At 47.5% G+C, this 16,054-nt stretch overlaps 1 protein-coding gene across 9 annotated transcripts in view; it reads left to right on the top strand.

Moving 5' to 3' along the window:
• Positions 1-13,663, top strand: part of Fgfr1 (fibroblast growth factor receptor 1) — a 55,041-nt gene extending 41,378 nt beyond the window's left edge. For 6 of the 9 annotated variants that reach the window (XM_046463860.2, XM_046463861.2, XM_046463857.2 and 3 more), the window contains 13 exons: positions 2,152-2,275; positions 3,214-3,404; positions 5,280-5,424; positions 7,586-7,788; positions 8,604-8,749; positions 8,982-9,103; positions 9,793-9,903; positions 10,318-10,508; positions 11,377-11,499; positions 11,697-11,767; positions 12,059-12,196; positions 12,369-12,474; positions 12,577-13,663. In XM_046463860.2, coding sequence (XP_046319816.1) covers positions 2,152-2,275; positions 3,214-3,404; positions 5,280-5,424; positions 7,586-7,788; positions 8,604-8,749; positions 8,982-9,103; positions 9,793-9,903; positions 10,318-10,508; positions 11,377-11,499; positions 11,697-11,767; positions 12,059-12,196; positions 12,369-12,474; positions 12,577-12,753 — 1,848 coding nt within the window. In that variant the 3' untranslated portion in view covers positions 12,754-13,663. The remainder of the gene's footprint in view (positions 1-2,151; positions 2,276-3,213; positions 3,405-5,279; positions 5,425-7,585; positions 7,789-8,603; positions 8,750-8,981; positions 9,104-9,792; positions 9,904-10,317; positions 10,509-11,376; positions 11,500-11,696; positions 11,768-12,058; positions 12,197-12,368; positions 12,475-12,576) is intronic. The other 3 variants (XM_058585428.1, XM_058585430.1, XM_058585433.1) reach the window with 1 other exon arrangement.
• The last annotated feature ends 2,391 nt before the right edge of the window (positions 13,664-16,054 follow it).

Consider the following 16,054-nt stretch of genomic DNA (forward strand, 5'->3'; position numbering starts at 1 on the left):
TTATTATAGCCAAGCATGGGGGTGCACACCTGTAATTTTAGCTACTAGGAAGGCTTAGGTGGGAGGATCCCAAGTTTGAGGACAGCATCCACAATTTAGCAAGACCCTGTCCCAGATTTTTAATTTTTTTATTGTTTTGTACCAGTGATTAAATCCAGGGGCACTTAACTACTGAGTTCCCACCCCCAGCCCTCCACCCACCCCACCTTTTTTAAGTTGTCAATGGACCTTTCTTTTATTTATTTTTATGTGGTGCTGAGGATCGAACCCAGTCCCTCACACATGCCAGCCAAGCACTCTACCACTGAGTTACAGCCCCAGACCCTTTTTATTCTTTTTTTTGGGGGGGAGTGGCGGGGGGGGATTGAACCCAGGGCCTTGTGCATGTACTCTACCAACCAAGCTATATCCGCAACCCCTTATTTTTTATTCTGAGACAGGGTCTTGCTAAGTTGCTTAGGGCCTCATGAATTTGCAATTCTCTGTCTTAGCTTCTGAAGCTGCTGGAATTACAGATGTGCATCAGAATATTTTTTAAAAGGGTTGGGGATATAGCTCAGTAGTAAAGTGCCCTGGATTCAATCCCTAGTACCAAGAGAAGAAAGAAAAAAAGGAAAGAAGGTTCCATTGTAAAAATACCCTGTGATTTTAATGAACAATTTGAGCTATTAGATATTTTCTAGTTTTTCACCAACGTAATTGTTACAGAAGATATAATCAGCATTTTGAAATGTGTGTCCTTAGGACAGACTGCTGGAAATAGTTTTCAGGTCAAAGGATGTGAGTGTTTTTTAAACTGTTGATTCATATTACCCAATTACTACTACTATTTTTTTTTTTTTTTTGTAGGCTGGGGATTCAACCCGGGGCCTTGCGCTTCCTAAGCATATACTCTCTTATTGAGCTGCATCTCCAAGCTCCAATTACTTTCTTAAAAGGGGAAAATTAATTCACCTTCCCATAGTAGAGTATGAGAATGACAAGTTTACTAGACCTCTGCCAACAGATTAAGACAAAAAGTTGTTTTTGGTTTTTTTGTTTTGTTTTGTTTTGCGGTGGTTGGGGTGGAACCAGGGACTGAACTCAGGGGCTCTTGATCAGTGAGGCACATTCCCAGCTCTATTTTGTATTTTATTTAGAGATAGAGTCTCACTGAGTTGCTTAGCGCCTTGCTTTTGCTGAGGCTGGCTTTGAACTGGTAGTCCTCCTGCCTCAGCCTCCCAAGCCATAGATTTTCTTTTCCTTCTTTCTTTTTCTTTCTTTCTTTCTTTCTTTTTTTTTTTTTTTTTTTTTGTGTGTGTGTGTTGTTTTCCTTATTAATTAAATTAGAAATCTCATGTTAATAAGCAACTTTCATTTCCTCTGGTAAATTCTGTTATATCCTTTGTCCGTTTGTATTTATAGGAAGAACATCTTTGTCTTAAGCCTTTCTTCAGAGTCTCCGATAATGTTTAGCTTTCGTATCATCTAGCTTCTTTTCTAAGCAGAGGGAACCAGAAAGAATAGGGAAAGGTTTTTAAGTTCATTCACCAAGCACTTACTGTCTGCAAGTTACTGTGTTTCAGATGGGACAACATAGCATTCCTGCCCATAAAGATATTCTGGTCTAATAAGAGGGCACATGTCCATGAGAAGCTATTTTTAAAATGAGACCATGATTAGTGCTTCAGTGGAGATGCAGAAGAGGAAAGGATGAGAACAGATCTGACCAGATATTCAACTTGAGGCAAAGATGGGTTTTGAAATGAAGTGTCAGAGGCAGCCAAGAACTATTAAGGAGGCTCTCTTAGGAGGAGAGCACAAGAATGGCACAAGAATGGAATGGACAGGAGTGCAGATTGGGAAGATTCCTAGTGAATTGGGGAGAGAGTGCAGAAAGCACATTTGCCCACATCGTGGCTGGCCTTAAATGCCACAGTGAAGATGTTCAGAGTTCTCAGACCCATCTGCCATTTTGCAGGATATGTTCTCTCTGAGTGTAAATGGGTGGGCCCTTTCTACTTGGTTCTGACTAACATTGCAGCCTGGGGCCACATGCTGCCTGCTCTGATTGGAAGGGGCTGTGCTACGGGGTGCCAGTACCGCCTTGTGGCTTTCACCTGCATTCTCCTTCAGACATTCAATGGAACCCTTTGGCATGTATCCCTGCAGGTCCGTTATGCCACCTGGAGCATCATAATGGACTCTGTGGTGCCTTCAGACAAAGGCAACTACACCTGTATTGTGGAGAATGAGTATGGCAGCATTAACCACACCTATCAGCTCGACGTCGTGGGTAAGTCAGCCAAAGTGGCAGGAGTAGGCTTGGAGGAAAGGGCAGGGGCTGGCAAACACAGGATTCCTAGATAGCATGTAGCACTGCACTTCCTCTACTAAGCCTGACTTTTCTTATCTACAAAATAGAGTGAAGAAGGTCAGACAAAGATACATCTGAAAGCTATATGTTACTGTGGAGCAGAAGATGCTATTGATGGTCCATCCTGAAAGATGTGGCTTGTGCATTGATGCTAAATGTAGCATAATGTTAGCACATAACCTTGAGGCTTAGTGAGGCCAGACACTCTGTGAATGTAGAATCACAGCATGTACCCACTCTGGGGCATCACAGGAGACTCCAAGAGGAATACCATGCCCCTTGGGGCTATGATTGCAGCCCAGTTCTTCTAGAAGATCTGGATCTCATGCTCCCAAGATCTTGGGGTGCAATGTCACAGCCAGCATCCTGCCCTGGCTTTGATAGTATATTCTGAGAAGATTGTGGTCCCAGAGGTCTGGCGTAGGTCTTAGATTCTGGTTTTTGACAAGCTCTTGGTTGATGCTGCCATTGCTGCTCTTGACTATGCTCAGGACAGCAAGAGTCTGAGTGACTATGATTCTAGTTGACAAGTAGGCTGTGGATGTTACAGGTAGACTGGGGATGTGACTGAGTTGCAGCGTTCTTCATGTAGACAAGAATCTGACTGTGTCTGTGAATGTGGGTACATTGCCTCAGAGAGGAGGTTCCTGAGGGCTTGGGGCTAGAAGACAGTATCCCTTCTCCCAGGTTCAAGGGCTTAGCAGAAGCACCAGGAAGGGCACTGCCTATCACTGGGAAAGCTGAGGGGGCACCAATGTGGGCATACCTCTCTTGAGGATGATATCCTCTGTCAGCATCCCAGCCAGGACCAGATCATGGCAGGGTCTGACAAGCCTGTCCTCTCCATTGTTCTACAGAGCGGTCCCCACACCGGCCTATCCTACAGGCAGGATTGCCTGCCAACAAGACAGTGGCCCTGGGCAGCAATGTGGAGTTCATGTGTAAGGTGTACAGTGACCCACAGCCCCACATCCAGTGGCTGAAGCACATCGAGGTGAATGGGAGTAAGATTGGTCCAGACAACCTGCCTTATGTCCAGATCTTGAAGGTAATCTTGGCCCCAGTTTTTATGGGCCAGTGTGCTGGGAAGGTGACCAATATCTCCTAGGGGCTCAAGTCTCTGTGGTCAGGCCCAGTACCTAGGACTGGGACTAAACCCTTAACCTTCAGGCATACACTCGCCATAGTAGGGTTCTAACCACATTCCCTAGGACTAGTGACATATCACAAAGTAGATGTGAGCTGGGAACACGTGGCTGGGGAGTGAGCCATGCCAGTTTCTAAAAGTGTGGAAAGTGACAGCTAGGACTTCTGGGTCAGCCACTCAGTGCATTTGGATTCCTGTTTATTCATTGCCTGAGACCAAAAACTTTCCAGGTAGGGTCTCCTGGTCTTGACCCTGCTAGATTCCCAAGTTAGGGTGTTTCAGCAAGTGGGTGAATGATAACAAAGTTTAGTTGGAAAAGCAAATGCCACTTATAAATTCTAAGCGGTATGAGGAGTAATGGCATTTTCTTCCTTTTTCCTTTCACTCCCAGACTTTCATTGTCCCTGAATGCTCCATTAATCAAGGGAAGGTAATTGGCTAAATCTCCAGTGGATCTTGCAACAGGAAGTAACCAGAAGCTGGGAAAGTGGTTTACCTTCTTGTCCCAGAGTTAGATCGCATCCTCCCCTGACTTGGCTGTCCCAAAGATTTATCGGCTGACCCTTCTCTCCACCACTGGTGCTGAAACTACTCTGGAGGAAAAGGGGTCATAGCCTTGGCCTTGGCCTGTTTCCATAATACCTGCTTCAGTCCTGAAGGAGTGGGTTTAACACAAATAGAACATTTGCTTTGGGACAGTGGTTTCTTTCTTTTTAAAAAAATTTTAATCAAATGTTTCAGAGGGGCCAACCTTGTTTTGTCCTACTCAAAAGGGGAAAATTATAAATCCCTCAGTGTTTCCCTTGCCTTGGCTCCATGGGCCTGCCTGAAAGTGACACAGGAGCAAAGTATGGCCACATCTCAGTGTTTGCCCAACTGACTGGTGTGTCGTTGGTTTGTTCCAGCATTCGGGGATTAATAGCTCGGATGCGGAGGTGCTGACCCTGTTCAATGTGACAGAGGCCCAGAGCGGGGAGTATGTGTGTAAGGTTTCCAATTATATTGGTGAAGCTAACCAGTCTGCGTGGCTCACTGTCACCAGACCTGTGGCAAAAGGTAAAGGGGAGATGGACGGGACCCTGTGCTGGGAACTTGATTTAGGCCCCACACTGCTGGGGCAGGAGGGGAAGCGAGCGCCGACTCTCCCTGTTATCCTACTGTATTCCTAGTGCCCAGAGCCATGGAAAAATACCTGGCCTGGGAGGCTGGTTTGGTTTGGTACTGTGTTGGTGGCTCCCTCTGTGCCTCTTGTGTGTTCCTTGGCTGTATGTATATCTGCATATGGACTTTTGCTGTGTTAGGAAATGATGGTTTGAGTGGTGGATGAAAGAAGGGACCAGGTGTTCCCTTGCAAGGTGTGTGTGTGTGTGTGTGTGTGTGTGTGCGCACGCACAGCACCCTTCCTTCCCTTCTGTGTATACCTTAACTTTCTTTACCTGAAACCAAACAGCCCCCCACCTGCCAGGCCCCATTTCTCCATGCCGCCCACCGCCCGCATGCTTGGATGGGCCAGTGGCTGCCAGCGTCTGGTGAAGGGTCATAACCAGCCATCCTCTTCTCAGGTCTGCCGGAGTTCCTCCCTCAGGGCCTCAGTCTCTTCCTCTAACAGGTCTCGCTGCCTGGTGGTTTTTGTTTGTTCCTTATTGCAAAGGAGACGCTGGGGAGCATTTCTTCCTCTGGTTTTTTTTCCCCTCTTCTCTCTCTCTCCCTTTCTCTGTGTCTCTTCGAGGTCCCATGTCTGGTGCTTGTCCATTTTGCTTCCGTTGTCTCTTCTAGACTGCCGGAGTTAATACCACCGACAAAGAGATGGAAGTGCTTCATTTAAGAAATGTCTCCTTTGAGGACGCGGGGGAGTATACGTGCTTGGCGGGTAACTCTATCGGACTCTCCCATCACTCTGCATGGTTGACCGTTCTGGAAGGTATACACTGTACTTCTCCTCTCGATGTCCTGCCCTTGCCATGGGCACGGGGGGAGCATGCATTGTGTGGCTAGGGGACATACAGTGCCAGGAGAGGTGGGTAGAGGGATGGCTCCTGCCTACCATGTGCCCTTTTTTGCTCCACCTTGGAGGGTTGCATCCTCTCGGCTCAAGAGGTTCCTGGTTTTGCAGGAACACAGAGGTGTTCCACCTGTATACCTGCATCTGTCTCTCCCCTTGGCCAATGCAATGCATGCACGGGCTCTGGTTTACCGTGCAGCTGGGCCCTTCTCCAGGGCAGGCTCCTTCCCTCCTTGGGTCCAGCAGCTTTCCCTCATCCACTTGGTGCTGAGTGTCTTAATTTCCAATATTGTTTTGGCCAGTCCCAAGTGTCAGAAAGGCTTGCCATTTGAAGGACCAGCGCTGGTCCACCCCTCTATACTGCCATCCTCTGTCACTACCTAGACAGTAAACTTCAGCTGCCTTGAGTCAGACCTGTCTCTGGAAGCTACTGGAGGCATGATGATCCTCTCTGGCTACTGCCAACTCTCCTCTCTCAAGAAAGGAGGTCTGTATGTTGAACCAGGACAGAAGGAGCCTGCAACCTGTGTAGGGTGGTGGACTGGTGACTGCAGGGCCAATGCTAGTTGTGACTGCATCTCTAAGGGACCTGCATGTGGTCTGGGTGCTGCTGTGTCCTGTGGCTGCTTAGACTGCCCTCCTTTCTCTTCTCTTTCCCTATGCCCCTGTCTGATCTGCTTACCCAGCAAGGTTTCACAATGCCCTGCTTGTGACAGAGAAGTGTTCTGTTTTTATCATTGTTCCTGTCTCTGTCCTGTCTGTGCTCCCAATGAGTTGTCTTCGTTTCTCAACATTGGGGAAAGAAAAAACAGAACCTTTCTCCACTAGAACCCTTCTCCCCTTATTAGCTCAGCTGTCTCCTTGTCAGGACTTGAGGCTCACTCCAGGGCTGTGCTTTGTGCCCCTCTGGGAGGGCTCCCAGGGATGCCGCCTTCCTGGTAGCTGGCTGGTGTTTTAAAGGGAGGATTGGGAGAACTATAGAAGGGGGAGGACTGTCCACATGGTGGGGCAGAGAGTGCTCCCTGAAGCTGGCACCAAGTTTCTCGTGTTGAAGGAAAACACGAACCAGGGAACTAACTGGTGTGGCTTCTGTAGGCATAGGTGTGAATTCTAAATAGAGGGCAGGAGAAGAGAATAAAATAATGCCTCCTTCCATTTCCTAAAGTTTTGAGTCCTACAGAACCTATGGAGTTCTTAAGAATAGGGAAAAAAAAAGTTTGTTTTTCATCTAGAGCAGTCCAAACATGTTTAAAAGTCAAAATCAGTTTTGCCTGGGGCTGGGGATGTGGCTCAAGCCTGGCATGCGCGGGTCGCTGGGTTCGATCCTCAGCACCACATAAAAATAAAATAAAGACGTTGTATCTACCGAAAACTAAAAAATAAATATTAAAAAAATTCTAAAAAAAAAAAATCAGTTTTGCCTGAGGTTTGGCAAGGTATAAATATTTACATGTCTGACCTGACAGATGACACAGACGTGAGGCGGGATGTTTAGTCGGGACACAGGCGGGTCCCTACCTTCCCTTTCTTTGTCCCCTGAATTCCCCTGTATTGCCAGGTATTGCAGCATACAGGGCTGAACGAGATATAGGCCCCACCTTCAATGACCTCCTGGGCCCTTGGGGACAAGGTCTCAGAAACTCTCTGTTCCCATGTGATAAGTATGTGTGTACAGTGCTGAGGCTGTGCTGAGAAGGGCCTTGTTTCCATGAGGAGCCTGAGAAAGGCATGCGAAGAGACTTCTCAGCTGCTTCTGGGGTACCTGATAACCTGTCTAGCCAGCAGTTCATTCTTGTGAGCGAGGAGTGTCTGGGATAAGGGAGGATGGGACTTGTGTAGCGAGATAGTCTAGTCCATTCCCTTTAAGGGCTTCAAGTCAGTTTAAAGACAACACAAAAGTTTCAGGACGTCTAATCCCCTGTGTTAGAATCACAATCCTAGCTAGGACCTGTCTTGGTTCTTCCCCCTCCCTAAAAGTTCTCAGGGGAAAGGAGATGGGTTTCATGTTTCTTATGGAGCAGGGCCTCTTATGGACGGGGGGCCCCCAGAGCCTGCTAACAACCTGTTCACACTGACTCAGCCCTGGAAGAGAGACCGGCAGTGATGACCTCACCCCTGTACCTGGAGATCATCATCTACTGCACAGGGGCCTTCCTCATCTCCTGCATGGTGGGCTCTGTCATCATCTACAAAATGAAGAGTGGCACCAAGAAGAGTGACTTCCATAGCCAGATGGCCGTGCACAAGCTGGCCAAGAGCATCCCTCTGCGCAGACAGGTAACAGAAAGTAGATGGGGGATTCGCATGCTCTCTGCCACCTTCTCTTCCTGGGCCTCCAGGGACTTCTCTCACATGATTTCATGCCTTGTCCCCTCCACTATCCCTAATCTTCTTCAGGCTTTGCTTTCTGGCCTCTAGGCCTCTGGAACGTTCTAAGTGTTCCCAAATCAGTTTCACACTGCTGTTCATGCCTGTAAAGTCACAAATACAGCTGCCCCACTCACCTGGCACTGAATTTAGAGAAAGTCTTGTCTTAAATGTGAAGCTGATATCATGCATTTGGACTGTCCCCAGGGCTGATTAGAGGTGGAGAAGGCCTGATTAGGTCCTCCATGCCCCCCTCCTTTTAGTGTGCCCCTCCCTCAGGAAAGAAACCTCCCAGGAGGTGAAGGTGTATGCAGGAATGACCATTCACTCAGAACACTGCTGACTCTGGAAGTTGCTTTAGGGGTTAGGAAACTATAATCTGAGGCAAGGTTTTTACAAAGAATTGGGAAAAGAATAGTTTTGTTATTGTGATAGAGCTGTAAAATATCAAGCTGAAAGAAGTACATTTGGGTCTGTTCATTTAAAAGGTGGGTAAAGTGAAGTCCAGAAAGGCTAGTCAGGTGGTGGAAATCAGTCAAGTTCTAGAACTTTGGTCTTCTGACCTCAGATGGTCTTTCTGCCACTCTGCATTGAGGGAAGCATGTCATGTATACAGAAGCGTACCTCTGCCATGGTTAAAAGCCCTGATGAGGAACTGAAAGGAACCTGCTACTGCCACTCCCCCGCTCCCCACACCCTTGCTAGAAGGGTGACCCCACTCTCCCCTGCAGGTGTCAGCTGACTCCAGTGCATCCATGAACTCTGGGGTACTTCTGGTTCGACCCTCTCGTCTCTCCTCTAGTGGGACCCCCATGCTAGCTGGGGTCTCTGAATATGAGCTTCCTGAAGATCCCCGCTGGGAGCTACCCAGAGACAGGTACTACTCTAACTCCCAAGTTTTTCAGGACTCCCTTTGCTTGTCATTCTATGATGGGAACTGTGTATACCATGAATTCCAGGGAGTAAAGGTATATGAGTGCTTCCAGAGCGAATGCTGCCTGCTCTGTGCTCTCACTTGGATGAAATATGGAGAGGCAGAGATGGGGTGTCATAAAGACTTTTGACTTTTACTAGCCCCAGCTTACACTGTTCTCTTTTCCCCACAAAAGACTGGTCTTAGGTAAACCCCTGGGAGAAGGCTGCTTTGGGCAGGTGGTATTGGCAGAGGCCATTGGGCTGGACAAGGACAAACCCAACCGTGTGACCAAAGTGGCCGTGAAGATGTTGAAGTGTAAGTAATGTTTCTGCCTTGCAAAAGAAAACCCTTCCCTTTCTAGGCAAACTAGAGTCTCAACCAAGTGGGATACCTTCTATGGTGCTTTCAGTGCCTATACCTGCTATGCTGCCTACATGGGTTACCTGCGAGTAGAAGGGCATTCTGTGCCCTGAGATGTGAGATGGCTATTATCATCTCACCTCGTTCTCTTTTTTTTTTGGTACTGGGGATTGAACCCAGGGGCACTTAACCGTACTTAACCACTGAGCCACATCCCCAGCCCTTTTTATATTTTATTTAGAGACAGGGTCTCACTAAAGGCCTTGCTAAGTTGCTGAGGCTGGCTTTGAACTCACGATCCTCCTGCCTCAACCTCCCAAGCCGCTGGGATTACAGGCATGCACCACCGTGCCCAGCTTCACCTCATTCTTGATGTCATCCTGGGCTGTGCTCAAGTGCTCATTCTAGATCCCATAACTGATTTTTCTTACTGTATCCCTGGACACACTTGCTACCATATATTGTAGAATTGGCTCCCATAGGGAAGGGAAAATAAACTTGGGAAGTGGGGAGGGGAAAAGCAAGTTCTGGAGTGAAGAGTCTCCTCAGGCATACACCCTTCCCCTGTCCTTTACCTGTCCTTCCCCCTCCCTCCATAATATCGTTAAAGAGTTTCACACCCATTCTCTGGTTTGTATGTGAAGCGGATGCAACAGAGAAGGACCTGTCAGACCTCATCTCAGAGATGGAAATGATGAAGATGATTGGGAAACACAAGAACATCATCAACCTGCTGGGGGCCTGCACACAAGATGGTAGGGTCTGGCCTCTTGAGTGTCAGTGATAAGGATTCTCTCTCGGGGTTAAGAGGAGAGGCTAGTTTAGCAGTGGATAGAATGTATTTTTTTGGATCTGAACTGGTGCCCATTGGTGTTCATCTGAGAATACAGGCATTTACATTCACACATATTGTATGGGCAGGAATAGAGAAGTAATTGGTCTTTAAGGATCTTACCCCCAATGTTGCTTGGGAACTTTCTAGGCTGTGGTCAGAAGAATTGTTTCTCTGACTTTCTTTGGATAGTAAATGACTTTTCCTGTTGTCAGGAGGTAGAAACAGAATTTAAGATCGGGGAACATATGTATGGTGTGTTTTGGGGATTGGTATTTCCTCCAGCTGATGCTAAACCTGCTACTTGACTTGCTGTGTCCTCATCTTGTGCTCCCAGGTCCTTTGTACGTCATCGTGGAGTATGCTTCTAAGGGTAACCTGCGGGAGTTCCTGCAGGCCCGGAGGCCCCCAGGTCTGGAATACTGTTACAACCCTAGCCACAACCCAGAGGAACAGCTTTCCTCCAAGGACCTGGTATCCTGTGCCTATCAGGTGGCCCGAGGCATGGAATATCTTGCCTCCAAGAAGGTATGGAACCTAAAGGCTCCATGAATGAGGTTGGGATGGGACAAAGCCCTCCTAGTACTCCAACTTGTGACTTTTAATCTTTTGGTAGAGTTATACACATATTGACTGCTGACCACATGTGCTGTCTTAGGCTTTCAGGGAACCTCAGAGGCAAGAGAGAGGGTGTAGCCTGATGGCTTTGGGATCAGACTGCAGTAGGTTCCAATCTGTTTTCTACCACTTTCTGTGTAGCCTTGGAAAGCTATCAAACATCTTTTTTTATTCAAATACAAAATGATAATAATACTTATGTTATGGGAATAAAATGAAACCATATCTGTGACAGTAAAAATTAAGTGTAGTTCTCGGTGCTCAGTAATTGGTGGCTTTCTTTGAACACCAGCTCACCATGGATAGGCTGTGCCTAGAGAGACAGGGCTTACATTCTTTTTATTTTATTTTATTTTAATATTTTGTTTTAGTTGTTGATAGACTTTTATTTAATTTTATTTATTTATATGCGGTGCTGAGAAACGAACCCAGTGCCTCACACATGCCAGGCAAGTGTACTACCACTGAACCACAGCCCCAGCCCCTTGAAGATCATTCTTTGGGGTGAGAATCCAGAAGCTCAGAGTTAGAAGGACCAGAACAGAGGCCTATAAGAAATATTGTCTAGAATGATTGAGAGGCCTGGAACTGGAGGTGTTTGGGGTAGAGGAAAAGAACATTCTAGGAGGGGAAATAGATGCTGAGAGGGTACAGCATGGCAGATGACCTGGGTCTGCTGCTGGCTGCAGAGTGAGTGCTAAAGCGGAGGGGACTCTGACAGCTGGATCACAGTGTATGTTTCAAGACTGTCACCTGCCCCCCACCCTCCTCTCTGCAGTGCATACACCGAGATCTAGCTGCCAGGAATGTCTTGGTGACAGAGGACAACGTCATGAAGATTGCAGACTTTGGCCTAGCTAGGGACATTCACCACATTGACTACTATAAAAAGACAACCAACGTAAGTGCTGCCTGGGGCTTGTTCTCCACCCTGGGCACTCTCTTACCAGGCATCCCCCACTTAGGTGTCTCTGCTGTAACCCACCTGGGTTGCTGTCCTTGCAGGGTGGAAGGGTGGGTTGAAATTATGCACTGACCTCCCCCTGCCTGTGCCCTCCCTGCCCTGGGCTATCCCCAATCTTCTCATGCTGCTCACAGGGCCGGCTACCTGTTAAGTGGATGGCTCCTGAGGCACTGTTTGACCGGATCTACACCCATCAGAGTGATGTGTGAGTTTGAATAAGCAATCGCCAGGGGTTCTGAGTGTGGGAGTCCTGATGCCCCCTGGATTGATGAGAGTCTCCTGTGTTGGAGAGACGACACCAACATTATTTTATCCACTAGCTTTGTCCCTATATGTTGAGAGCACCAGTCTTCTCCTTGTATTCCCCTTGGAGTTAAGAGTTGTGTTGGGACAGGGGGAGGTTTGGGATGGGTACTTGCAATGCTGGCTTCTGAAAGGGAGACAGGAAAACCCAACTCTGTTCCCTGAGACGCAGTGGCTCTGTGCTCATCTGCAGGTGGTCTTTTGGGGTGCTCCTGTGGGAAATCTTCACTCTGGGTGGTTCCCCGTATCCTGGTGTGCCTGTGGAGGAGCTTTTCAAGCTGCTGAAGGAAGGTCATCGAATGGACAAACCCAGTAACTGCACCAACGAGCTGTAAGCTTGAGAAGATTCCTCAGCCAAGCCCTGGGGGGAAGAATGGACTTGATGGCAGAGGGAGAGGGGTGTTCATCTAGAGAAGTAACCCCTCCTAGCCATCCTTCCCCTAAGGCCTCTGACGCATCTCTCTACTTCTGTCCTTCCTACCTGACCTCACAATCTTGCACAGGTACATGATGATGCGGGACTGCTGGCATGCGGTGCCCTCTCAGAGACCTACCTTCAAGCAGCTGGTGGAAGACCTGGACCGCATTGTGGCCTTGACCTCCAACCAGGTAAGACTGGCGGCCCTCAGGCCATCATCATATGGGTATGTGTGGCAAACCCTGCTGCACGGAGGGGCATGCCCTACCATCATTCTCTCTCACCTATCACAGGAGTATCTGGATCTGTCAATGCCCCTAGACCAGTACTCTCCCAGCTTTCCTGACACCCGAAGCTCTACCTGCTCCTCGGGGGAGGATTCCGTCTTCTCTCATGAGCCGTTGCCTGAGGAGCCCTGTCTGCCCCGACACCCTACCCAACTTGCCAATGGTGGACTCAAACGACGCTGACTGCCACCCTCCTCCTTCCCCAACCTCCATCATCAACTGTGTCCCTCACCCACAGCTCCCTGGACTCACTGCCTTTCCCCACCCCTTTTCTGCTGGCAGGAGCCAGCTGCCTACTTGAGGCCTTCCTGTGTGGCCTGCCTGCACCCACTGAGCTCTCTCTCTTCCTCCTCTTCCTCTCAACCTGCTTGTGAGAGAGAGGAGTAAAGAGGCAGGTACTTGCTGGTGGCCACTTTGTTCCCTCCCAGGTGTTGGACCAAGACCCTTCCCTGTCACCCAGCACTGCCTGGAAGGTCGGGGAGTGGGTAGTGAGCAGGCATGCAAGTGAGAGCTTTACTGAGCTTTCTAGTATTGGTATTGTCTGTTTCACCTTAACCTGTCAGCCCCTTGCATTCTGGTGGCAGGTGCCTTGTCCTCAGGGCTACAGCTGTAGGGAGCTCAGTGCTTCGGCCTCAATTGAAGGTGACCTCTGCTCCAGATGGATGGTGCCAGTGGCTTATTAATTCCAATAATAATTTGCTTTGCTGACCAAATACCTGGTACCAGAGGATGATGAGGCAAAGACTGGGAGCAGTGATGTGGCCCTGGGGCCCAGCCCTGAACTGGGGGCTTTGTACATAGCTACGAAGAAAACACAAAGTGTATAAATCTGAGTATATATTTACATGTCTTTTTAAAAGGGTCGTTACCAGAGATTTACCCATTGGGTAAGATGCTCCTGGTGGTTGGGAGACATCAGTTGCTATATATTAAAAAAAAAAAAGAAAAAAAAGAAAAAGAAAAAAAAAAGGAAAATGTTTTTAAAAAGGTCATATATTTTTTGCTACTTTTGCTGTTTTATTTTTTTAAATTATGTTCTAAACCTATTTTCAGTTTAGGTCCCTCAATAAAATTTGCTGCTGCTTCATTTTTATATGGGCTGTGTGAAAAGGGAGCAACTGAACACAGGAAAGGAGGGAGACTGAGGGCCCCGGGGCTGTCTGTCCAGCAGGCACCATGTTCCCTGCAGTTTCCTTGTAACCTCTTCCTCCTAGGTCGTGCACCCAGACCTCCAGAACAAACCTCCTACCTCTCCCATGCTTTTGGAAAGGCAGGAAAAGAAGATGTCTGCATCTTGGCAGGAACTGTGCCCCAGAGGTCCTGGACAGAGAGCCAAGACTGAGCAGCCCACAACCACAGATTGTTTCCTCAGAGGAAGCAGGGAAGGGGCCACAGAGAGAGGGCCTTGGAACAGCCAAGGGGTAAAATCTACAGTGACTGAGAGGAAAGCTAAGGATCCTTCAGAAGGGTCTGCTAAGACTCAGGCCCAGATAGGCAGCTCCCCCAACACCCAGGATGTGGGTGTGGCTTGGCCTGTGCCTCTGAGTGAAGGAAAATTTGTCATGTACTTCAACATTCAGGTCCCTTGCTTTATCTTTTCCAGACTCCTCTGTTCATTATTGTCCCCCAAACCATTCTTCTGTATGTGTATGACCAGACTGCATTTGTTGGGTCTATCACAGATCTTGGCTTCCTATAGTTCTTCCTCTACAAACTCCACCTCCAAACTCCACCTCGTCCCTCAGGAAAGGGGGAAAAAATTCTCTAAATGTTTTGGTTTTTGGCTGCTTGAAAGCTTCTGCCACCTGCTGGTTGTCACTGTCCTCACCAAGTGGATTCTGGCTCTTGTGTACCTTATTGTTCAACCTAGTACCTACTCAGCCTGTCCTTTAAGCTTGCTTTCTGCTGGGCTACTGCTGAAACAAAAATGGTCAGCATTTCTGTAGGGGAAATGGGATTGCTGCTTTAAATTTCCTTTCTGAGCTGGGCATATTTTGGCAGCAGCAGTGTTGGTAACCATTGTACAATTTCCTGTCTTTGTTTTTCTCTGTAAATATGCAATTGTTGGCATATTGCCATTTGTGTTTATGTTTAAAGAAGGCATAATTTAGTGAACGGAACCAGGAAATGAATTTTAGCTCTTAAAATCATGTGCTTTGAGACCATATAGTAGTGTCTTTCCTTGTAGTGGTGATAATTTCTGCCTTGGCCCTACCTTGATATGATTTTGTTTGAGTGGATGGAGGCTCTATAAAGGGCTTTATATGCCTGCCTGTAGGAGAGGTGCTAGAGAAATATAAGGCACTATTATTATAACAGTGATGTCCTTGATATTACTACTCACAATCACCCACAAATTTCCCCAGAGGCTGGGTTGGCTGTCAAATAAAAGATAGTGAAATTGACCTGAGAGAAAATGAAATGGCCATTTTACTTAGATGACCAGATTGGTTCTCTTGGGGAAGGGAATCCAGTTTATCTAATGAAGACATTGTGCTGTCAAAGTGCTGAATCTGTCTGGTTTCCTGAGGGTTAAAAGATTAGGGCCTGGGATCACCACAGCATTAATCAATACTGCCTTTCCATCTTTCCTAATTGCCATAGGCTGAAGATCATCATTCCCTTGGCCCTGCTAATGTAATGTATTGATCTCAGGTAAGTAAGATTGAACATGAAATGAAACAAGAAATCTATCTTAATGAAGTTACTGTGTCTGTCAGCCACCACTGGGTGGCGCCAGCAAGCTAAATTCGCACCATTAGGTTATGCGTCAGTTTGCTTTGAAGTAACATTAGCCTGACCTTACCTGTGAATGTGTACTGGTGGTGAATGGGAAGTCTTTAGCCTAGGTTTAGCATTACAGAACACTGATTGGATATCACCAATATGACTTGTGATTAAAGTACAGTATTAAATGTGGCACTAGGGTAGGACCATAAAGGTCACAAACTCCTGTGTATCGCAGCAGAATTCTGTGTGAGACACAGGCCAAGTCTAACATCACTGGTTGTATGTTAGAGAATACCAGAAATCCATGAGGTCATTAGCAGCTGGTAGAGACAGGCACCTGCATCTGCAGAGAAGAGTAGAGAAGAGTGAGATAGAAAGGAGAGGGCTTTGAAGCAACCTTGTATTGCCTTCCATTCCCTCAGCTGATAAGCCAGGAAGGGGAGAGATCAACAAGAACCCAGGTGTAAAGAAGTCTTGGTCTGAGGCAAGTTCCCTCTGGTTGACACTTTAGCAATATTCAGAACTGTCTGTATCATTCTGCCTCCAAGATGCATGCTGTGGCACATAGAAGTGATGCATTGAAAAACCCTGTGTTGTCAACTAATTCAGCTGTCTCCTGTGACTCTATGAGGCCTAGGGCCAGTTGTGTGCTTTCTCAAAAGCCAGTTGGGCACATCTCTTCCCAACTCTGCATTGTTCAGTGATTTCATATTGGTGGCCTAAAATCAGCCATGATAGAAGAATTACATCACTG

The sequence above is a fragment of the Marmota monax genome, unplaced genomic scaffold, assembly GCF_021218885.2.
Source record: "Marmota monax isolate L192 unplaced genomic scaffold, Marmota_monax_Labrador192_F-V1.1 WCK01_AAM20220418_F8-fsc00224, whole genome shotgun sequence".
NCBI lineage: Eukaryota > Metazoa > Chordata > Mammalia > Rodentia > Sciuridae > Marmota > Marmota monax.